Genomic DNA, 23170 nt, shown 5'->3' on the forward strand with positions numbered 1-23170 from the left:
AAAAAAAAAAAAACCAACACTGAAATATAATAAATGTTAGGCAAATTAAATAGGTTGCCAATGAATGAGAACACCACATGGTATTTAGGCAGGGATAAAGGTTTCCAAACTGCTGGCTGGCCTCCAGCCAAGTTGGTAGTGCAAGTAGCTGGAATAAAGGGGTTAGCCACCCCTAGGCCAGGACCTCAGAGAAGGGGGAGGTGACTGTCTCCAGGTGTGCCAGTTAACTAGATGACACAGCTATTGGGCCAAGGCTTAGCCAAGAGGGAGGAATCTTCCCTGGCTTCCCAGGGCAGACCTTACAATAAGAAAATGGGAACTGAGGGCTGGGAAGGTGGCTCAGTGGTAGAGTGCTTGCCTTGCATGCATGAGGCCCTAGGTTCGATTCCTCAGCACCACATAAGCAAAAAGAAAAAAGCCAGAAGTGGCGCTGTGGCTCAAGTGGTAGAGTGCTAGCCTGGACACCGCCCAGGCCCAGAGTTCAGGCTCCATGACCAGACCCACTCCCCCCCCCAAAAAAAGAAAATGGAAACTGATTTAAAATAACCCTAGAGGAAAGGGACTGACACAAGGAAAGGGTTTTTCTGAATTTTCTCTATATTTAGTTCTTTCGGGCACTTCCTCTTACACCTTAGGACCTCCTACCATAACGGTCTTATTTCTACTCCTGATATCCTCAGGTACCTATAGGGAGGGAAAGAAACCAGAAAGAAGCCAGGCATAATGCTATACACCTGTAATACCAGCACTCAAGAGACTGAAGCAGGAGGATTTTTGCTGGTTAATTGGAGATAAGAGTCTCATAAACTTTCCTGCCCAGGCTTGGAACAGTGATTCTCAGATCTCAGCTTCCTGATTAGTTACAATTACAGTCATGAGTCACCAGCACCCAGCTCCTCTCGATACTTTTTATCCCTTCCTCCCCAAATCCTGCTGTTTACCCAGCAGGTTTGGTGTGGTGCCCAGTAGGAATCAATGACATGTGCTGCACCGTAGGCAGGGTCAGGATGCAGGCAGGCATCTCGGCCCGTGGTCTTGGCAGAGTCCCTAGGCAGAGCCATCGGCCTAGACCAGGGCAGTAGGCATGGATAAGGTGGGAGAGGGCATAAGTACGGTGGCTGTAACCCCCCAGCACCAGCAGCTCCCCCTGCAGTACAGCACTTGCAGCCCCCACATGGGGGGAGGGCAGAGGAGCCAGGTGAGTCCAGCTACCAGTCTTCAGTTCATAGGCTTCAAAGCTCAGCAGGTCCCCAGTCTCCCCTAGCCCACCTGCCACATACAACCGCCCACCCACAGCAGCCATAACATGGCCAGCCCGAGGTACCCCCATAGGACTCAAAAGTGTCTCTGGCTTCTCAAGTGTGGGATCATAGTGCAACAGTGTGGCCAGGTATTGTCCAGTGCCACTACAGCCACCGCTCACATATATTTGGCCTTCTAAGACAGCAGCTGCATGGGCAAAGCATGGTGATGGCAGTGAAGGTGCTGGCCTAGGAGAGGACAAGATACAATATCAGTAAGTAGCAGCTTCTTCTGATCTCCCTTAGTTGCCCAGACTGGCCTCAATTTGTGTGTGTGTGTGTGTGTGTGTGTCGATTGGGTCTTTGAACTCAGGGAACGGGTGCTCTCCCTGAGCTTTTCATTCAAGACTGGCACTCTACCAGTTGTCACCCTTCCATTTCTGGCTTTTTGTAGATTGAGTCTTTTTTTTTTGCCTGTTGTGGGGCCTGAACTCTGGGCCTGGGCACTGTCCCTCAGCTCTTCAGCTCAAGGCTAGTACTCTACCATTTGAGCCACAGCACTACTTCTGGCTTTTTCTGCTTATGTGGTGCTGAGGAATCGAAGCCAGGGCCTCTTGCATGCAAGGCAAGTACCCTACCACTGAGCCACCTTCCCAGCCCTAGATTAAGAGTCTTATAGGCTTTCTTGCCTGGGCTGGTTTTGAGCCTAGATTAGCATATTTTAGCCTTTCTGAGTAATCAAGATTAGACATGAGCCACCCACCAGTGCCCAGACTTGGCCTCAATCTTGAGATCCTGCCTCAGTCTCCTGAGTGCTAGGATTACATCCAGCTTCAACCCTCTTTTTTTTTTCCGAAGTCTAGTTTCTCCCCACTTCTCCTTTGCCTGCTTACCTCCAGATATTGAGCTCAGGGTTATAGGTCTCCACAGAGCTAAGGGCAATACCATTGTCTCGTCCACCCAGGGCATAAAGTTGTCCATCCAATGCCACCAGAGGAAAAAAGCTCCTTGCCTGACAAAGAGGTTCCATCTCTTCCCAGCCCTCTTGACTGGGGTCCCACCTGGACACAGTGGGAGAGAGAGATAGGAAGAATGAGTCTGGGAGCCTGTGGTTGGCTTCATGAACAATTTGTCTCACCTGCCCTGACCTGCCCTGCCCTGCCCTGCCCTGCCCTGCCCTGCCCTGCCCTGCCCTGCCCTGCCCTGCCCTGCTCTGCCCTGCCCTGCCCTCTGTTAGGCAATCTTACCTGAGAGTAGAAGCCAGAGTGTTAGAGTGGCTGTAGAAATCCTGACCTCCACACACATAGAGCTCGCATCCTGCTAGGCTGGCAGCGCCATGCCGGAAGCGCCCCGGGGCAGGCAGAGGAGGCAGCCACCCCCACTCCACAGTGCGGACCAGTCCCATACCACAGCGGAAGGCCCTGGCCCACCACACTTTACGAGATGGCTGTCTTTGAGCCATGTCGGGAGTGAGCCCATCCCCACCAATCACCACCAGTGCTCGGTCTGGCTCCCTTCTCCGCTCTTGACCTGGAATCTCAGCCTCAACCATCAGCTGATGGAGCAGGTCTGCGGGCAGAGGTGAGGGTAGCCCAGCTGCTCGCACTTTCCGAAGCTCCCTGGTAGACATGCGGCCAAAACGGACACATCGTAGCAGGGCCTTCGCGTCTGACTCCTGGGTCTCAGGGTTGGCAGCTAGCCAACGTCGTGCTGCCACAAAGGCCTCAAATTCCTCTTGCACATGTAGCTCATCGCTGTCCAGAAGGTCAGCCAGGCAGACAGCTGGCAAAGAAGGAAAAGTGGGGCACAAAGCCACGGCAGGCAGGTGGGTCAGAAGGTAGTGGCGAGCTTTGCCCCGGAGCCTTTCCAACCCAGGGGCTTCGGCCGTGGGAAGAAGGGCCAGGCAACGGGCAGGGCTGAGGCTTCGCGCCAAGGCTTTCTGACACAGATCCAGGCAAGAAGAGCTTTGATACTGCAAGGCAGCTTGGGCAGCTCTTAACAGTCCTGGCCATCGTGCCCGTACAATCCCAGAGTAGGCAAAAGAGACGAGCAGGCGCAGGTCCTGGATAGAGATGGTACGCAGAGACACCTCTGTGCCCTGGGATTCCCTCATCCCACTAAGGAGCATGGCCCTAAAGAACTCACTACCACAGGCCAGCGCTGCTCGGTGAACTGCAAGAAGAGGAGAAAGCAGAGGACTCTGTAACACTGCTAGACATAGTACTGATGTGACAGTCCCAACTTTGACCCAGCCACCCAAGACCACAGGCCAAAACTATGGCATGCACTGTAGGATCACAGGGTACTTGGATTTTGTTTTAGAGAAAGAGAGAGAGAGAGAAAGTGCACTCATGTGCATGCACGAGCTTATGTTGGTACTGCAGCTTGAACTCAAGGATTGGGAGCTGTCCTTGAGCTTTTTCACTCAAGGCTGATGCTCTGCTTCTTGAGCCGCAACTGGACCTTGGTGGTGGATTGAAGAGAAGAGCCTTACAGAGTTTCCTGCCTGGGCTGACTTCAAACCTCAATCCTCAGATCTCAGCCTCCTGAGTAAGTAGGATTACAGGTGTGAGTCACTGGTGCCCAACTTGTTAAAATGCAGGGGGGTTTTGTTTTTGTGGGTTTTGTTTTTAATTTTTGTCAGTCATGGGGCTTGAATTTTGGGCCTGGGAGCTGTCCCTGAGCTCTTTAGCTCAAGGCTAGGGCTCTACCACTTGAGCCACAGCACCACTTCTGGTTTTCTGGTGGTTTATTGGAGATAAAGAGTTTCACTGCTTTTCCTGCCCAGGCTGGCTTTGAACATCGATCCTCAGCTCTCAGCCTCCTGAGTAGCTAGGATTACAGGCATGAGCCACTGGTGCCCAGCATAAACTGCTCAAGACTTTTTTTTTTTTTTTGCCAGTCCTGGGGCTTGAACTCAGGGCCAGGGCACTGTCCTTAAGCCTCTTTTGCTCAAGGCTAGCACTCTACCAATTGAGCCACAGTGCCATTTCTGGCTTTTTCTGTATATGTGGTACTGAGGGCTTCATGCATGCTAGGCAAGCACTCTACCACTAAGCCATATTCCCATACCAAAATGCAGTTTTGAGGACTGAGAAGGTAGCTTTGTGGTAGAGTGTCTCGGGAGCATGTGCAAGTCCTTTAAGGCCCATCTCCAGCACACAATAGATATACATAAATTCATACCTACATTTATACAGCTTTCATGGACCCACCAGAGGGTTTTTGATTCAGTAAGTATGTATGAATGGAGGCCCTAGGAATTTGTGTTTCAAGTCTGGCATTGGTAGCTCATGCTTGTAATCCGGTTACTCAGGAGGGTGAGATCTCAGGATCTTAGTTCAAACCCAGTATGGACAGACAAGTCCAAGTCTTTTATACCCAATTAACCAGCAAAAAGCCCAAAGTAGAGGTGTGTGGCTCAAGTAGTATAGTGACATCCTTGAGTGAAAATGCTAAGGGAGAGCAACCTGGCCCTGAATTCAAGTCTTAGTATCAGAACACACAACAACAAAAATAAATTTAAAAGAATTTTTTTTGAAGTGTGCTATGGCTCAAGTGGTAGAGCTCTCGCCTTGAGCTGAAGAATGCAGGGACAGCACTCAAGCCCAGAGTTCAAGCCCCACCACCAACAAAAAAATAAAATAAAATAAAAATAAATAAATAAAAGAATTTTTTTTCTTGTCTGTTATGGGGCTTGAACTCAAGGCCTGAGTGCTGCCCCTCAGCATTCCAGCTCAAGGCTAGGGCTCTACCACTTGAGCTATAGCACCACTTCTGGTTTCTGGTGGTTTATTGGAGATAAGAGTCTCATGGAGGGCTGGGAAGGTGGCTCAGTGGTAGAGCACTTGCCTTGCATGCCTGAGGCCCTTGGGTTCGATTCCCCAGCACCACATAAGCAAAAACAAAAAAGCCGGAAGTGGCGCTGTGGCTCAAGTGGTAGAGCGCTAGCCTTGAGCTGAAGAGCTGAGGGACAGTGCCCAAGCCCAGAGTTCAGGCCCTACGACCAGACCCCCAAAAAAATTAAAAATAAATTAAAAAAAATAAAAAAGAGTCTCATGGACTCTGGGATGGCTTTGAACTGTGATCCTCATATCTCAGCCTTCTGAGCACCTGGCTGTTCCTATTTTTATTTGTTGGCTTGGGACTGAACATGGTCTAGCACATGCTAGGTACACAATCTACCACTGAGTCACATCCCCAGCCCAAACTTTTTAAGGCACCAAATGAGAGAAATGTCATTAATTTACATTAAACTTCAGCCCAAAATAACAAGATGAAATAAATATAATGGGATACTACTACGTATATGTAACAAGTGTTTGAATCTTTACATTTATTTATTTATTTGCCTGCCCTGGGGCTTGAACTCTGGGAGCTGTCCCTGAGCTCCTTTTGCTCAAGGCTAGCATACTCTACACAGTGCCAGGTATGGCTTTTTCTGTGATTATTTGGAGATAAGAGTCCTGTCCATGCTGCTTCGAACCACGATCCGCAGATCTTGACCTCCTGAACATCTAGAATTATAGGTCTCAGGAATCAGTGCCCAGCTCTTTATTATATGTTTGAAACACTTCATAAGGAAGGGCTAGGAAGGTGGCTCAGTGGTACAGTGCTTGCCTTGCATGTATGAGGCCCTGGGTTGGATTCCTCAGCACCACATAAGCAGAAAAAGCTGGAAATAGTACTGCGACTCAAGTGGTAGAGCACTAGCCCTGACCTGAAGAGCTGAGGGACAGCGCCCAGGCCCTGAGTTCAGGGCCCACGACCGACCAAAAAAAAAAAGGAAAATACTGCTAGGAGCCCTCAGGCAGGTCCCTCAGGCAGGGACCAAGCTGCCAGTGAGACTGGTCAGTTGTGACACATATGGCTCTTGTTCAAAGGGTAATTCATGTTGATATAAATTTTCATGTGCCTCCCCCAAAGTAAACATCAGTGATAGTTTCTCATTATATATTGTCTGAGAAAATCTACATTCCTGAAAACAAGCTCTATATACTCTGTTCCTAAGAGTTTCAGTAATGGGTTCCAAGATACTGATGTGAATGTTTAAATCTCAAATTCTAGGAGAAATTTATAATTATGAAATTTTAGTGAGAAAGGACCATTTCTCTATCTGGTTCAATAGGAAATGATAATGAAAACCTTTGGGATTTTATTTTTTCTGGGAATCCCAGAAATTCTTTGGTTCCCAGTCATTACTCTAATGAATAGTAACAGTAACATTTTGGCTTTGAGTATGTTTGTTTTTGTTTTGTTTTGTTTTTTCATTTGTTTTGTTTTGTTTTGGTGTTCCTGGGGCTTGAATCCAGTATGCTTGAAACCAGTATACTGAGTTTTTGCTTAGCTTTTTCACTCAAAGCTGGTGTTGAACAACTTAAATCATACCTCCACTTCTCATTTTTTGTTAGTTAATTGGAGATGAGTCTCTTGGATATGTCTACCAGGGTTGGCCTGGAACCGAGATCCTCAAATCTCAGCTTCCTGAACAAGTCAGATTATACTGGTGCCCAACTTGGACATGCCTTAGAGTCTGATTTGTTCATTGGTAAAACGTAAGTCCTAAACTAGATAACTTTTAAAGTAATGCTTATGACTTTAAATTTGTATGTGTCACAAGTTGTATGTCTTGGTGTAACTTCAGGAGGCAATGTATGGCTTAGTGCAAGCAGACTAGACTAATGCATGTGGGCTATATCTGGTTCCCATCATTAAATCATCTTTGAGTTTGATTAATGTTCCTCATTTGCTCCTAAGGACAATGGTATCCACCTCATTGCTTCTAGTGAGAATTAAGAGATGTCATCTGTAAAAATTCCTGATACTTGTTACTTCACTAAATGTTAGATTTTCTTGGGACAGTGATGAGCAGAATTAAACTAAAGTGCCTGGACTAATAGTTGTAATTTTTTTTTTTGCAGTATGGGGACTGAATCTCAGGCCTATCATTTGCCTCTATACTATTTGAACTGCATCCAGACCTGGTGACACCAGACTTTGTCATGAACTGCAGAACCACAGTGTGGAAGGTATTTTGGTAAAAGGGCACACTAGGAGTTTTCCAAGTCATTTCTCTGCCTTTTGCTGTGTACTGAACAGAAGATTCTAAGAGGAGCCTTGGATCAATTTGCTTGAGTCCATCACTTTCTGCTTGTTCTATTGCCATGGATTGTACCCTTAACTCAGCCAGCTGGCTGGAAATTCCAGTTACTGAGCAGGAAAATGCTCAGGGCCTGAAGGGTCAATTTAAATCTGTCAGTGAGCCTAGGAAAACAACTCAACTGCGCATGTGCTGGTGAGGCACTAACCTTCACCTCAGGGAATTCTTACTGCCACAAGAATCCAAACCAGGGGGCTGGGAAGTTGGCTCAGTGGTAGAGCGCTTGCCCTTGCATGCCTGAGGCCCTGGGTTCGATTCCTCAGCACCACATAAGCAAAAAGAAAAAAGCCGGAAGTGGCGCTGTGGCTCAAGTGGTAGAGCGCTAGCCTTGAGCTGAAGAGCTGAGGGACAGTGCCCAGACCCAGAGTTCAGGCCCCACGACTGGACCCCCCCCCAAAAATAAAAAAGAATCCAAACCAGTATGGGTGGGCTGGGATGTAGCTCAGTGATATTGCCTAGTGTGCACAAGTCCTTGGACTCTATCCTCAGCACCACAACAAAACAAGCAAGCAGGTAGGAGTATATGGCATGCAATTTGAAGCCAGTCCTGGCCGGAAAGTCCATGAGACTTTTATCTCCAATTAACCACTAAAATACCAGAAGTGAAGCTATGACTCAAGTGGTAGAGTGCTAGTCTTGAGCAAAAAAAAGCTCAGAAACAGTGCCCAGGCCCTAAGTGCAAGCCCCAGAACTAGAAACAAAACACTCCACAAGCAACAGACAAACAAAAACAAACCCTGCTATGGCAGAGATCAAGCCACCTGCAACTTGCACACAACATCCCAGTGGTATGTACATCTGCAGAAATGTAACAAACACCCCATAGGCTCACCCCATAGCCGGTAGCCTTCGGCCTCCAGCTCCAGGTCACACCCAATACCATCCTGGTACAGGAGTTCAATGCTGTGCAGATTCTCCCTCAGCTCCTCTGCCTGGCTGAGCTTCTTCACCTTTCCAGGCTGGGCTGCAGCCTTCACTCGGGGTGCTCCCAGTGCTTCAGCAGCAGCCAGCACTTCATTCCGTGAGGCAGGGCCTAGGACTCCTTCATAGGCAAAGCTCAGCAAGGCCTCCCAACCCCCTGGGGTCACATTGAGGCTGAAGCAAGGCTGTGGACCTTTGGCATTCTTCAGCCTGCCTTGAAAGAGGCTGCTGACTGCAGCCAAGATCACTTGATGTACCCCATATACTCTTCCCCCAACTGACACCTCTTGATCCAGCAACAGCCTCTGCTCCCGCAGCCGCAGGGCTTCTGCAAAGAACTGGCTGGCATGCTTCTCACTGCGCAGCTCCTCAGGCTGGGCTGCATCTTCATCATCCTCATCCTGCTCCTCTTCCTCAAGGGACAGAGCTGGAAAGGCAAGGGTACCTGGGACCAGGGGTCTGGGGCCAGGCTCTTCCAAAGGAAAGGGAAGTAACCCAGGGTCCTCACCAGGGGAAGGCGGCCAGGAAGGGGCTCTTCTTGTAGGCAAAGGGAGTCCAAGGCAATCCTTCTGCACTGGAAGGGAGGTGCACTCCAAGTCAGACTGATGATGTGTTGCCTGGGGAATGCTCATGGCCAACATTTGCTGGTTTACTGCAAGTGAGTAGGCAAGAAAGAAAGGTATCTTACTACACCCAGAAAGGCCAGAAGAACACTGTCTTCAACTCTCTGAAGTCAGTTCCTCCTTCCTCTGCCACCTTCCTACCTCCACCCAAGACTGGAGTAGTGGGCACTATTCAATTCCAACCATTAGGTCTTACAGGTACAGCAAAGCATCTAAGAAATATGTGTACTGTGGATCCAGTACTCAGAATTGAATCCCTCCCATCTTTCTCCCTCCTTTTAGTCCCTCTCACAAGACATCAGCCTTCTGCTTGCTCTCTCCCTTGAGTGCCTGCTCTTGTTTGGGACTGCAGTGTACAAAGGGAACACATGGTATCCCATCAGTGCTCCCTCCCCCCCTGGCTAATTATAGCTGGCTTGGAGGCCTAAACAGTAGGCTCCCAGTGTAGGACTGTGACACCCAATCTCCTGGGCCCCGTCCTGGGATGACCCCCTTTCTATCTGTAGGTTACAAGGGGGTTCTGAGTGAGGGGAATTTGGAAGCCAAGGAGAATCTGGGCATTGGGCAGAGTGAGCCAGGCCAAAGGGCTGGCTGGTAGTGGTGTTGAAAGGTAGCAGTGGTGGTGGTGAGATCTGCAAAGTTTAGACTATGCTGAGCTAGACAAAAAGAGGAAAATGTGTTTTGAATCAGCCCTGGGCTTGGACTGTTGACTGTTCTGTGCACAATAAAGCTGGGACCTTGGAGAAGCAAATAATACTGAAGTGAATGAAATACAAACAGCCCAGCCCAGTTCACAGAGGGCAGAAGAGAGGTGCTTAGTGAAGGGGTGGGGTTCAGGTTACAGACATAGGTGATCACCTGTCAGGGCTTCCTGCCTGTCATTAAGTGAAAACCCAAACCCTACTCTATGTCTTCAGAAGTTTAAACTTGGGCCTCTGGGTTGAAGATCAAACAGTCTGTGTGGTTGATGTCCCTGAAGTGGGATCCAGAGTTCTGGACTAGTTGGGTTGGGGGCACATAGGTATTCTTGCTTTAGGTAGAACATTAACAGCCACTCCTCTGCTGGCAATCATATCTCCTTTCTTTTCCTGAGACTTATACCTGGATAAAACTCATGGGATAGTGACATGGCATTGCAGGGAACTTCCAGGTGTCATCCTTAGAAAAGGATATAAGGGAGAAAGGCAGCAATGGTCCTCCTCTCTCCTCTCCTGAAAGCCACACACAAGCCAAAGGCTGCCAAGGATAGACTTCCAGGCCTATAAAAAAAGGCCAGTCCAGGCTGGATAGATTGACACAGAAGCTGTCCCTTAGGACTAAGGTGAGTGGGCTGCCATGGAATAGGGGAAGAAAATAACAGCATCCCCTCCACTTGCTATTTTCCTATTGCAGCTTGGGTATCCTATTCCAACCCAGGCAGTGTTCCCTGGGTGAATCTAGCCCACAGGCCACACTCCTCCAAATGGGTGGTTTTGTTTTGTTTAAGACAGGGTCTTACTATGTCAGAGCCTAGGCTGGCTTAAAATTTGAGATCCTCTTGCCTCACTCTCCTGACTGCAGGGATTATAGTCAGGTACCACCATGCATACCTCAAAGTGGTTTGATTGAGAGAGATATGCCATGGTGTCCTAGCTAATGAAAGGCAAGAAATGATTGGCTTCTGCACTTTCTTTCTCAGCTCAAGCATTTCAGACTTCCTTTTCTTTTTCTTTTTTTTTTTTTTTTTTGGTCACGGGTCTTCAACTCTGGGCCTGGGCTCTGTCCCTGAGCTCTTCAGCTCAAGGTAAGCATGCTACTACTTGAGCCACAGTGCTATTTTTTGGTTTTCTGGTGGTTTTTATTGGAGATAAGAGTCACAGCCTTTCCTGCCCAGGCTGCCTTTTAAACTGATCCTCAGACCTCAGCCTCCTGAGTAGCTAGGATTACAAGCATGAGCCACCAGAACCCAGTTCAGACTACTCTTGTGCCCTCCCTATAGCAAGACAGCATCTTTAATTTCCATCATGAAGTAGAAGAACTACAATTCAAAGACATACTCATAGCCAACTTCTGCCTGCCACCTCCCTACAAGGATAAAAATATTGGACCCTACTATGAGTTTCTTTTTTTTTTATTGTGAAAATACTGTACAGAGGGGTTACAATTACATGGGCAAGATAGCGAGTACATTTCTTATCAAGCATTGTAGCCTCCTCCTTTGTTTACCTTCCCATCCCTTCCCAGCCTCCCGCCGCCCCCCTACCTAATCCTCCCCCCCCCCACCAAAGTTGTAAAGTTCGTTTTCGACATGACAACTTGTACTTCTCATTGTTGCAACGTGGACCCTACTATGAGTTTCTATGACTGCTCTTATCATTGGGAGAACAAACTCTTCTCCCTCCTTTTCCTCCTTTTTCTGTCAGTTCTGGGGCTTGAATTCAGGGCCTGGGCACTGTCCCTGAGCTAGTTATCCACCACTTGAGCCACAGCACTACTTCCATTTTGAATTGGACTTTTCTGCTTGTGCTGACTTTGAACTGTGATCTTCAGATCTCAGCCTCCTGAGTAGCTAGGATTACAGGTGTGAGCCACCGGTGCCCAGCTAGACTAGTCTTCTATCTGGACCACTACCTACTCTCCATTAAAGCCCTGAGATTGCCCTCCTCCTTCAAGGTCAAATAGCCCACTTCTAAGTTTTGGACACACTGGCTTGGGACACCTCCTGTCATTTCAGTCATATCTGTTGTCTTGGCCAGAGGATAGTGAGACTGCCACTTCTGCAGAAGAGACACACATCAAGACACACTCCCAAGGGGCTGATCCAGAAAATTCCTGGGTCAGGACCAGAATGACCAAGTGTGCTTTGGCTGGGTCATAAGAATCATGGTAACAGACTGAAACTCAGGGTTTTCAACATTTGGGAATGTAGGTAGATGAGAATTTTGTTCCAGAAACCTTGGAGGGCACCTCTGAGAAAGGGAGAAGGAGACTGGAGGAGAATTACCCCCTATTCCACTCTGTTCCACAGATCTGCTAGATGTTCATCTGGGGAATTATCCACTACCTTAGGGTGTCTTGGATTGCTGCTCAGGCTGGCACAGGTATAAGCAAGTCAGAGTTCTCTTGTATAGTAGAAAAGGATTTAGGGGACACGGTTGAATGAATGCATTCCCATCCCTCCCCAGGGCTCACATGTTCATTATCCTGCTCTCAACCTCTGTCTTAGTAGTATGTATTGTCTCTCTTTGCCATTTCCAAAATGGCAAATTCAACACTAAAAGTCTGTTTTGTCTCTGTTATCTCTCCTAGTCCCCAGCCCTGTCAGGAATTGCTGAGATCACAAAGCAGCTCCTCTTGTGTGTATGCTCATGTGTGTGTGTCGGGAGCTTGAACTCAAGGCCTGGACTGTCCCTTAGTGTTTTTGCTTAAGGCTGGTTCTTTACCAATTAAGCCACAGCTCACTTTTAGTTTTTTGGTAGTTTATTGGAGATATAAGTCTCATGGACTTTTCAGCTTAGCCTGAGTTGGCTTTAAACTTTGATCCTCAGATCTAAGCCTCCTTAGTAGCTGGGATTACAGCCATCAGTGCCTGGCCAGTACTCCTTTTAAAAAACTTTTTAAATTATTATAAAGGCACTATACAGTGATTACAGTTACATAAGTCAGGTAAAGAGTACATTTCTTTTGGACAATGTCACTCCTTCCAATTTTTCCTTCTCATCCCCACCTACAAGTTGTATAGTTCATTTTCAACATAGTATCTAGTGAGTTCCACTGCTGTATTTGTTTACCCTTTGTCCCTCCATTTCTGTGTTAGCACTCCTTTTATGGGAAGAGGTTGAGGAGAGGGAGCTAGAAGGTTGAGAGGGGCAGATCATAGGACAGGAGAGCTGGAGCAGTCATCTCTTTCCCACTCACATTTCTTTGGCCTTTCCTTTATTATCCATGGTATTTCATGTTCAAATCATCTTGTTCTTGACCCTCCTATCAACTACCTGCTGAGGACTCTGCTCACATACCCTAGTCAACAGCTACTGGCTTCTTTGGGTACCAAAGTGAGATAGGGGAAGCTAACTGAGAAATATATTAAAGGTAATGAATGCTTCAGAGTATCACTACCTCTTGGAGAAAGGGACCTCCTTAATGTAGAGAAGTCTCAAAACAGAGCTTTTGACTTCCAACCCTGTACGTTATTTACAAATTGACAGACTAGTCAGGCACCCTCTAAGTCCCTGTGCTGGCTAGTTTATACAACCCTTACTCTTTCTGGCTTAACCTAAGTCATTGACTCTAATCTGGGTGAAGGAATAAGCATCTTGGCTGAGTGATGCAAAGCTAAGAAAAGCTCTTCCAAACCCCATTTCCTCTGTTCTTTCATACAGAAAACATTTTCTTGGCAAATATGGTCCCACAGTGGTATGATTGAGAGGGCAGTTTCTTTGGTATGTTTTCTACATTCTTCCTGAGCCAGCCACTGGGGTCCTGGCTGGGGCCAGTATCTCTGAGGACCTCAACATGAGAAGTCTGTCTGGGCATGGAGCACACTCACTGCACCAATTTGATCCTTCCATTTGTTCCCAGGATCCTGCCACAGCAATCCCTAAAGAGACCCTCCTTGACGCCCTATAGACTATTCCATCTTACTTGGGTATCTCTGCCACCATTAGTCAGGCCTTGCCTCCCGTCTCTATTCATAATGAACAGGAGCCCTGGTTTCTGTTTCCCCAAGAGACTGGGGTATAAGTGGTGAAACAAGCAAGAGTAATGTACAAGCACAGCTAGCTCCCCACCTCCATCTCCCTACAACTCATCTCTCTTCATGAATTGTAATGATCTTTATCAAAGTTGGTCCTACCTGCCTTGCACCACACACTTCTGTTCCCACCCTTGGATACTGGTGGTACTTAAACAGCACCTGCTGAGGGGTGGGGGGTGCCTTTCTTCCCTAAAGGAACATGGATCCTCTATCTTATTTCTAGGCTCCCATATGGTTAGATGCTTCAGGAAGCAGTACTGACATGTGAATGGGCCTGGGTGCTGTTTCCTAAGCTCTTCAGCTCAAGGCTAGCATCTACCACTCAAGCATTCTACCACTCAAGCCACAGCACCACTTCTGGTTTTCTGGTGGTTAATTAGAGATAAGAATCTCATGGATTTTCCTGCTCAGGCTGAGTAGCTAGAATTATAGGCATGAGCCACTGGCATCTGACTGGCTTATTCTTCTATCCTTTTCTTCCTATAGCTTCTTCAACTCTTCCCTTTGTGCTTTCTACTCTCCTGCCTCTCAAGAGGAACTGCAGCTTCCCATTTTCTTTTTCCCTCTCCCTAGGACCCTGTTGTTGACCACATGCTTTTTTTGGGGGGGTCTGGTCATGGGGCCTGAACTCTGGGCCTGGGCGCTGTCCCTCAGCTCTTCAGCTCAAGGCTAGCACTCTACCACTTGAGCCACAGCGCCACTTCCGGCTTTTTTCTTATGTGGTGCTGAGGAATCAAACCCAGGGCCTTGAGCATGCAAGGCAAGTGCTCTACCACTGAGCCACCTTCCCAGCCCTGACCACATGCTTTCTTATAGGATAAATGATACCCTATCATTGGCTTTTTTGGGAATGACCAAGGGCTTCTACAGGGTTATCTGTTCACCTTCCTCATTGCTGTAGACTTCATGATGATTGGTGAGTACTGCCTACCCTGCCCTTTGCATTGGACACTTACTTTTCACAGTCCTATCTGTGGTTTTCAAGGCATGATCCTAAAGCCTCCTTTCCCGCTCCCCAATCGTTAGACAAAACTGTCTCCTAACTTGGTGGTGGGTTGTGTGTGAGGTGGAGTAGAGAGTAGGGAGTATGGAATGGAGCAGATAGTGGAAGCTAGGATATATCCTTGACCTTCCAGAGCTGGATGCCATCATACTAGTCTCCAAGGACCCCCTAAAATCATCTAGTCCCTCCCAAAGCTGAGCTGAACACCACTGTCCCTAAGCCATCATCAACCTCAGCTATTTCTATGCCTCCTTTACCCAGGTTGGTCTGTATGGGGTTGGGTCCAAGGCTGATTCCAGTAGGGCAATGGGAGTAATCACTGGAGTACAAAAGTGCAAGAGTATCACAGCTGAACAAGGTATGGGCTGTATTTGCTTTCCTCTGCAGGCTGGCACCCTTCTTTCTGCTGGTACAGTCCCAGGCTCTCCCTGACTCTCTGCTCTGCCTGCTCATCATGTTCCTCCTCACATGGTGGGCAGCACTTCATCACTGTGTTGCTCACCCTTCTGCTGGTTGTCTATACAATCTACAAGAAACCTGATGAGAAATGAGGCAGGTAATAAGGGAGTAAGGAAGTGAGATACAGAAGGAGGCTGATTCCTGTAAGACTGACACCCTGACCCCGCCCCCAAACCCCCATTTCCTAGCCAGCAGTCACAATCAAGCCCCCTTGAGTCATCCTATACCACTCTTTCCTGAACTATGGCTCTTCTGTCTGGGAGGGCACCTGCCACATGGCACTGTCCCACTTACTGAGCCTCCAAGAGCAGGACCATCTCAAAAACTTTGGTAAAGATCTCTCAATCATAGGTTGAAACTAGTGGCCTGTAGGCTGGAGCTTGCCAGCAAATATGTTTTGTTCAGATTAAACAAAATTTTAAAAATAAAATTCCAACATTAAAATTCCAAACAGTTGGCTGGGAAGGTGACTCAGTGGTTAGAGTGCTTGCCTTGCATGAATGAGGCCTTGGGTTCGATTCCTCAGCATCACATAAACAAGAAAAGCTGGAAGTGGACTCTGTGACTCATATGGTAGGGTGCTATCCTTGAGCTGAAGAGCTGAGGGACAGTGCCTGGGCCTAGAGTTCAAGCTCCTTGACCAACAAAAAATAAAATTTTTTAAAAAAATCCAAATAACTGGGGCTGGGAAGGTGGCTCAGTGATAGAGCGCTTGCCTTGCATGCCTGAGGCCCTGGGTTCGATTCCCCAGCACCACATAAGCAAAAAGAAAAAAAGCCAGAAGTGGTGCTGTGGTTCAAGTGGTAGAGCACTAGCTTTGAGCTGAAGAGCTGAGGGACAGCGCCCAGGCCCAGAGTTCAGGCCCTAGGACCGGACCCCCCAAAAAAAAATATTCAAAAAAAAATCCAAACAATTATGTGGTAATTCTAGGACTCTACTCTACATGACACACTTAGCTGGAACGGATTAACTGCCATCTCATTAGATGAGGTTGATGCTTTCTGGTTTGCCATAGTTGATCTTCTTTATTCTTTGCTACTGCATGACTGCTTCTTACAGACTATTTATGTATTTGGTGCTGGTACTGGGGTTTGAACTCAGGGGCTAAGCACTGCCCCTTATCTTTTTTGTTCAAGGCTGGTGTTCTACCACTTGGTCAACAGATCCACTTTGGCTTTTTTTGCTGGTTAACTGGAGATGAGTCTCATGGACTTTTCTGTCCAAGCTGTCTTTGAGTCATGATCCTTAGATCTCAGCTTTCTGAGTAGCTAGGATTACAGTATGAGTCCTGCAGACTTTTGAGTTCTCAAGACATATTCATAGAAGGAAATCAGGAAAGGGCAGTAGAAAAGGCAAGGGGATAGAAGAGACAAGCAGAGAGAACAAGAGGACAGTGTGTAAACTCAGTAAGCCTGAAGAACAGTGAGAAATCAGGATGCTTTAAAGGAGTCAGTCCCTACCCTACATTTCAGTTAAAACTGAAATGCCTATTAAGAAGCTGGGTACTGGTGGCTCTTGCCTATAATCCTAGCTACTCAGGAAGCTGTGATCTGATGATCGTGGCTTGAAGTCAGCACTAGCTGGAAAGTCTATGGAACTCTTAACTGATTAACCATCAAAGCGAGACGCAGAGGCCAGTTATTGGTGCATACACATATAAGCATCCAAGTGGTGCCAATTTGCATCTTAATATTCAGAAATTCAGGTTGGAGTCATTCACATCAAAGTGGTATCTGTACAAGACTTGATGAAATCCCCCTAGACACATATGATAACAGCATCTGACACTATGCTCTGGGAAATTCACACTAGACTTGAGAAACCAGCAAAGCAAAGTATAGTCAGTAAGGAAGCAGAGCAGAAAAATATATTGTAAAGCCAGTATTTAAAAGATGGAGTGTCAAATGCAACTGCTAGTTTGCACTTTGAAGCATATTTGCCATCAGATTTAGCTAAGACCAAGTAAGCAGTGACAATAGTAAGAATGGTTCTGATGGAGATTTAACAAAAAATTGGAAAAGAAGAACTGGAAACAATTAAGTTTTGCTATAGAGCAGGAAGGAAAAGGAAGGAGAGCTGGGTACCAGTGGCTCACGCCTGTAATCCTAGCTACTAAGGATGCTGAGATCTGAGGATCAAGGTTCAAAGCCAGCCTGGGTAGGAAAGTCCATAAGATTCTTATCTCCAGGACTGGGAAGGTGGCTCAGTGGTAGAGCGCTTGCCTTGCATGCTCGAGGCCCTGGGTTCGATTCCTCAGCACCACATAAGCAAAAAGAAAAAAGCCGGAAGTGGCACTGTGGCTCAAGTGGTAGAGTGCTAGCCTTGAGCTGAAGAGCTGAGGGACAGCGCCCAGGCCCAGAGTTCAGGCCCTATGACCGGACCCAAAAAAAAAAAGATTCTTATTTCCAATAACCCACCAGAAAACCAGAAGTGGCTCTGTGACTCAAATGGTAGAGCGCTAGCCTTGAGCTGAAGAGCTGAGGGACAGCACCCAGGCCCAGAGTTCAAGCCCCATGATGACAAAAAAAAAAAAGGAATGAGAAATGGATCAATAGGGCATTAGTTGTAATATTGTAAAAATATGCTGATGACAAGAAAAACACTAGAGAAGAGGGGTCAGGCGTTAGGGTACATGCCTGTAATCCCAGCTATCTGGAAGCAGAGATAGGAAGATTATTGTTTGAGGCCAGCCTGGGCAAAAGAAGTTATCAAACCTATCTCAAAAAAAAAAATGTGGTAGAGCGTATCTGTCTGTGCTCCCAGCTACACAGAAGGCATCAGTAGATTTAGTCTGAGGTTGGCCCTAGGAAAAAGTACAAGACTTCATCTGAAAAATAACTTTTAAAAAACCAAAAGGATGGGGCTGGGAAGGTGGCTCAGTGGTAGAGTGCTTGCCTTGCATGCCTGAGGCATGCCACGATCCCCAGATCTTAGCCTCCTGAGTAGCTAGGATTACAGGCGTGAGCCACTGGCGCCCGGCAAGGATCACGGTTCAAAGCCAGCCCGTGTAGGAAAGTCCGTGAGCCTCTTATCTCCAATAAACCACTAGAAAACCGTAAGTGGTGCTGTGGCTCAAGCGGTAGCGTGCTCGCCTTGAGCTGAAGTGTGCAGGGACAGCGCCCAAGCCCAGAGTTCAAGCCCCACGACCGACCCAAAAAAAAAAAAAAAAAAAAAGGACTGGGTTGCAGCTCAAGCAGTTGAGTCTGCTTAACAAATGTGAGGCTCTAAGCTCAATTGCTAGTACTGCCAAAAAAACTGGGGAAAAAAAAATGATGGAGAACTTTGACCCATACCTTTACAAGATAGAGGCTAAGATCTACACAAGCCTGTGGGCAGGTGCATGGCATATGGGTATTATTTCTCACTCAGGACACCAGTAACATTTTAGCAGTCTCTTGAATGCTTTCCTATGCATTTTAGGATATTTTACAGCATCCTGGACTTCTTATCAGCAGAATTCCCTCCTAGTTTTCATAACCAAATACCTTCTGAGAGCAAAGCTAGCCCCAGCTGAGATCTTGTGGGATTTAGTGGCAGAATGGACAGCAAAGCACACACAGATGATGGAAAGTGGTCAGATTAGCAGTAGGGGCTTGCAAATATGTTCTCATTGTTTCCATTTCTCACTGAAAAATGAACCAAGGTTAAGGGCAAGAACATGGAGGGAGATATTGAACATGTGAAGGTCAGAAGGTAGGAAACAGTTATCAAAAAAGAGGGCAAGTGAAAGGATTAAGGAGATGGAATGTTGCTGGGTGGCAAAAAGGACCCACTGTGGTGACAGGGTGATGAATTTCAAGTAAGATCAGTCAGCATGACTATGCTTTGCTCACCCTTTCAGCCACATGGATCTGGGTAGAAAGTAGGTGATTAAGATTACTAGAAGGGCTGGAAAGGTGGCTCAGTGTAGAATGCTTGCCTTGCAGAACCACATAAGCAGAAAAAGCTGGAAGTGGCGCTGTGGTTCAAGTGGTAGAGTACTAACCTTGAGCTGAAGAGCTGGGGATGGCACCCAGGCCCACAGTTCAGGCCCCACAACCAGAAAAAAAAAAAAAAAAAGACTACTAGAAGTGAAGCAGGGAGACGGAAGTAAATGGTAAATGTATGCAGTAAAATGAAGGTCCTGGAGAAGAGAATGCTGGATTTAGCATACAGGATGGAATAATCTGGAAAGGGGGAGGGGGGGCATATGGCAGGAGAGCAGAATGTTTGATATAGGGGAGAGGAATTATCTGTCTAGAATATGACTGAAGGAATGAATGACTAAGGTGGATATCAAGGGGATGACTTACATGGACACTGAAATCAAGACTTACTACAAGAGTGTTGTAATTGTGGCAGTCCAATGCTGCAGGGGTATTAGGGATGAGGAGGAAAGGCCAGCAAATAGTATAAGAAAATAAGGACAGCTGGGCGCTGGTGGCTCACGCCTGTAATCCTAGCTACTCAGGAGGCTGACATCTGAGGACTGCAGTTCAAAGCCAGCCCGGGCAGGAAAGACCGTGAGACTCCTATCTCCAATAAACCACTAGAAAACTGGAAGTGGCGCTGTGGTTCAAGCGATAGAGCGCTCGCCTTGAGCTGAAGAGCTAAGGGACAGCGCCCAAGCCCAGAGTTCAAGCCCCACAACTGACCACCCCCCCAGAGTACAAAGGGTATAGACAGGGGCTGGGAAGACGGCTCAGTGGTAGAGTGCTTACTTTACATGCCTGAGGCCCTGGGTTCGATTCCTCAGCACCACATAAGGAAAAAGAAAAAAGCCGGAAGTGGCGCTGTGGCTCAAGTGGTAGAGCGCTAGCCTTGAGCTGAAGAGCTGAGGGACAGTGCCCAGACCCAGAGTTCAGGCCCCACAACCGGACCCCCAAAAAAACAAAAAACAAACGGTATAGACATCACCACTACCATCACAGTAGTGACAAGAAAAGCTGAGTTTTCATAAAAATCAGGTTTTCTTTGAAAGAATGTGAAGGGAATATTAAAAGGATTTATGGAATTTTGCAAACAAATGGCTATTAGCTCCAGTAAGCACCGAAGTTTCAGAAGTTTCCATTTTAGAAGACAGGTAGATGGGAATAAAAAAAAAAAGTAGTTGGAGAGAACATGGTTACCATAGTGTAAAAGATAACTTGTAGCTCATCCTTCTTGTGGTGATACAGGCAAGATACAGAGCATGTTGTGATTGGTTAGGGTGCTGCTGGAAGAAGGGAGAGTACAACTTGTATACAAGTATGCTGGAAGAAGTGTATGAAGGAGGGGTAGTCTTTCTCTTGTTAATATTTGACCTATCTCCAGGCTATTCTGAGCAAAGTCCTATCTATTTCAAAGAATTTAAATGAGACAAACAGGGGCTGACACTAACATACTATTAGTTATAATACAATTACTGTTAATGGTGTGTTAAAATCTTTCCCATCATGCTTTGCTGCTGAACAGTAACCTCCAAGACTTACCTGTAATGTTAGCCATAGCTCTGACTCTTTATCCACTGATCCCATCAGTAAGAACTTATCCAGTTTGGATTCCATATTGGTCCTCAACAACACTATCCAATTACCAATGTACAAAACCAAAAAATATTTTATTGCCAAGTCATCTGGAGATTCTCCAGGGAACTTTAAGTCTTGTGAGTCCATATCTTGACCACCGGAGAGAGAAGTCCACAGTACTGCCAATATTCCCAGGGCAGAGATTAAAGCCCCAGGATCCTCTGAGCTCCACTAGGGAACTATCTGTTCTGATCTTGTTACTCTTGTTAGTCCCTCCATGTCACTTCTACTTCATCTGTCCGATACCTGTAGAAAAATAGGAACTATCCCTTAGCATTTTCTACCCTCATGGTCCTAGACTGTCTTACCTAATGATTTTCTGCTCACCTTCTCACTCTAATCCTATCTACCCCATCCAAAGAATGAATCACTCACCTCTGTGTTACCCCAGAATCATTGAGGGGTGTCCTGAGTCCAGCCTGAAACATCTCCCAGCCAGCCTGAGCTATCATGGCTCCATTGTCAATGCAGAATCTAGGAAGGAAGAGACAATGAAACTTGTGATGTAAGTCAGAAAAACATACATGAGAAGAAACCAGGAAAGGGAAGGGGCCTTCACCTCTCATCTGTGGCAAAAAGCTTGGCTTCACGTTCCTGACACATTGTCTCCATCATCTCCTGTAATCTCATATTACCTATGAACAGATAGGGAATAAGGTTAGTTTGATGTCATTTCAGCCATCTCTCCATAGTCTGGCTTTACAAGCACCCTTAGGAGATAGGGAGGACGAACAAGGACTGAGAGAGACAGGATGAGAAGTGAAGCATGTGATTTCCTTAAACTTAGAATAGTTGAATATATGCAATGCCAAGACAAGGAAATAGTAACACTGTTCAATTGTACATACATCCTACTCCTCCCACAATGAGGGCTTCCTGGGAGCCACAATGTGCCATGGCTCGCTCTGTAATCTCTACCAGCATGGCAAACACAGTTTCCTGTGGAGACAAGCGAAACAGTGCATCACAGCTTTTTTTCTGTTCTAACTATAGGAAAGATCTTCCAACCCCAACTTTCCACTCCATCTTTTCACTCCATTACCTGCAGGGAGAAACACAGATCCTCAGGAGTACACTCGCCTGTGGCCAACATCCGCTGGGCTACATCCTACATTCAAACATTCAAAGGGAAAATAAACAAAAGAACAAAGATTTCATGGAAATCCTAAAAAAGGACTACTGTATTTTATCATAAATCAAGTTATCAGCCACTTCCCATCCCACACTACCCTTCACTGCACACTCAGCCTTAAGAACAGCAGCATTCATTTAAGATTACAGACACAAACATAGACACAGATATAGACAGATAGATAGACAGACAGACAGACACACACACACACACACACACACACACACACACACACACTACATTGGGGTTTAAATATAGGGCCTCAAGCTTGTTATAGGGAAGTACTCTACTGCTTTAGCCACATCTCCATCCTTTGCTTTTTGTTCACTTCTCAGGTAGGGTCTCATACATTCTATATAGGGTCATTAAGGTTGCAATCTTACCTCACTTCCCATGTAGTTGAAACACATGAACCACTATAACTGGTTTTTTTGTTGAAATGAGGCCTCTTAACTTTTTTTGGTCTAGATGTCATCAAACTGTGATCTTCCTAGGCTGCCTCCCAAGTAGAAAAGATTACAGATGTATGCCATCACACCCAACCATTTGGATTTAATAATTAAGCTGGACACTAGTAAATAATGCATATAACCGTAGCTACTCAGGAAGCTGAGAACCAGAAGAACTTAATTTGAAGCCAGCCTGGGTAGAAAAGTCCACAAGAGACTACATCTTCAAAAATAACCAGAAAAGGCCAGTATGGAGAGGTGGCTCAAATAGTAAAGCACCAGCCAACCATGTCAAACAGGTGGGAGGCCCTGAGTTTAGATCCAGTATAAGATTCAATAATTAAGCCATAGGCTGGGAAGGTGGCTCAGTGGTAGAGTGCTTGCCTTGCATGCATGAGGCCCTCGGTTCAATTCCTCAGCACCACATAAGCAGAAAAAGCCGGAAGTGGCACTGTGGCTCAAGTGGTAGAATGCTAGCCTTGAGCTAAAGAGCTGAGGGACAGTGCCTGGCTCAGAGTTCAGGCCCCACAACCAACAAAAACAAAGAAACAAACAAAAAATCAATAATTAAGCCAGGTGCTGGTGATTCATGCCTGTAATCCTAGCTACTCAGGAGGCTAATATCTAAGGATTGTGGTTCAATGTCAGCAAGAGCAGGGAAGTCCATGAGACTCTTACTGCAAATAACCACCAGAAAACCGGAAGTGGAACTGTGGCTCCAAGTAGAGTGCTATCCTTGAGCAGAAAAGCTCAGGGATAGAGCCCAGGCCCTGAGTCAAACCTTACAACCAACAGACAAACAGATAGAGACAGAGACAAGACACACACACACACACACACGATTCAATATTTCCCAAATGTTTGTTCTGACATTCCCACCCATAACTTAATTACCTTAACA

General features: G+C 46.6%; 2 protein-coding genes across 2 annotated transcripts in view; both read right to left on the reverse strand.

The window, feature by feature from the left end:
* Nucleotides 1-893: 893 nt before the first annotated feature.
* Klhl33 (kelch-like family member 33) lies at nt 894-8540 on the reverse strand. Its single transcript, XM_013035695.1, has 4 exons — nt 8234-8540; nt 2489-3413; nt 2135-2302; nt 894-1490 (listed from the first exon to the last, which is right to left on the reverse strand). Exons 2-4 carry the CDS (start codon nt 3367-3369, stop codon nt 938-940), a joined length of 1602 nt encoding a protein of 533 aa, XP_012891149.1. The 5' UTR covers nt 3370-3413; nt 8234-8540; the 3' UTR covers nt 894-937.
* A 12161-nt stretch (nt 8541-20701) lies between these two features.
* Osgep (O-sialoglycoprotein endopeptidase) overlaps nt 20702-23170 on the reverse strand; it is a 10900-nt gene continuing 8431 nt past the window's right edge. Inside the window, exons 5-9 of the mRNA XM_013035686.1 lie at nt 21731-21796; nt 21537-21627; nt 21248-21323; nt 21064-21162; nt 20702-20934 (exon numbers count right to left, since the gene is read on the reverse strand). Coding sequence (XP_012891140.1) covers nt 20895-20934; nt 21064-21162; nt 21248-21323; nt 21537-21627; nt 21731-21796 — 372 coding nt within the window. The 3' untranslated portion in view covers nt 20702-20894. The remainder of the gene's footprint in view (nt 20935-21063; nt 21163-21247; nt 21324-21536; nt 21628-21730; nt 21797-23170) is intronic.

The sequence above is a fragment of the Dipodomys ordii genome, unplaced genomic scaffold, assembly GCF_000151885.1.
Source record: "Dipodomys ordii isolate 6190 unplaced genomic scaffold, Dord_2.0 Scaffold218, whole genome shotgun sequence".
NCBI classification, from domain to species: domain Eukaryota; kingdom Metazoa; phylum Chordata; class Mammalia; order Rodentia; family Heteromyidae; genus Dipodomys; species Dipodomys ordii.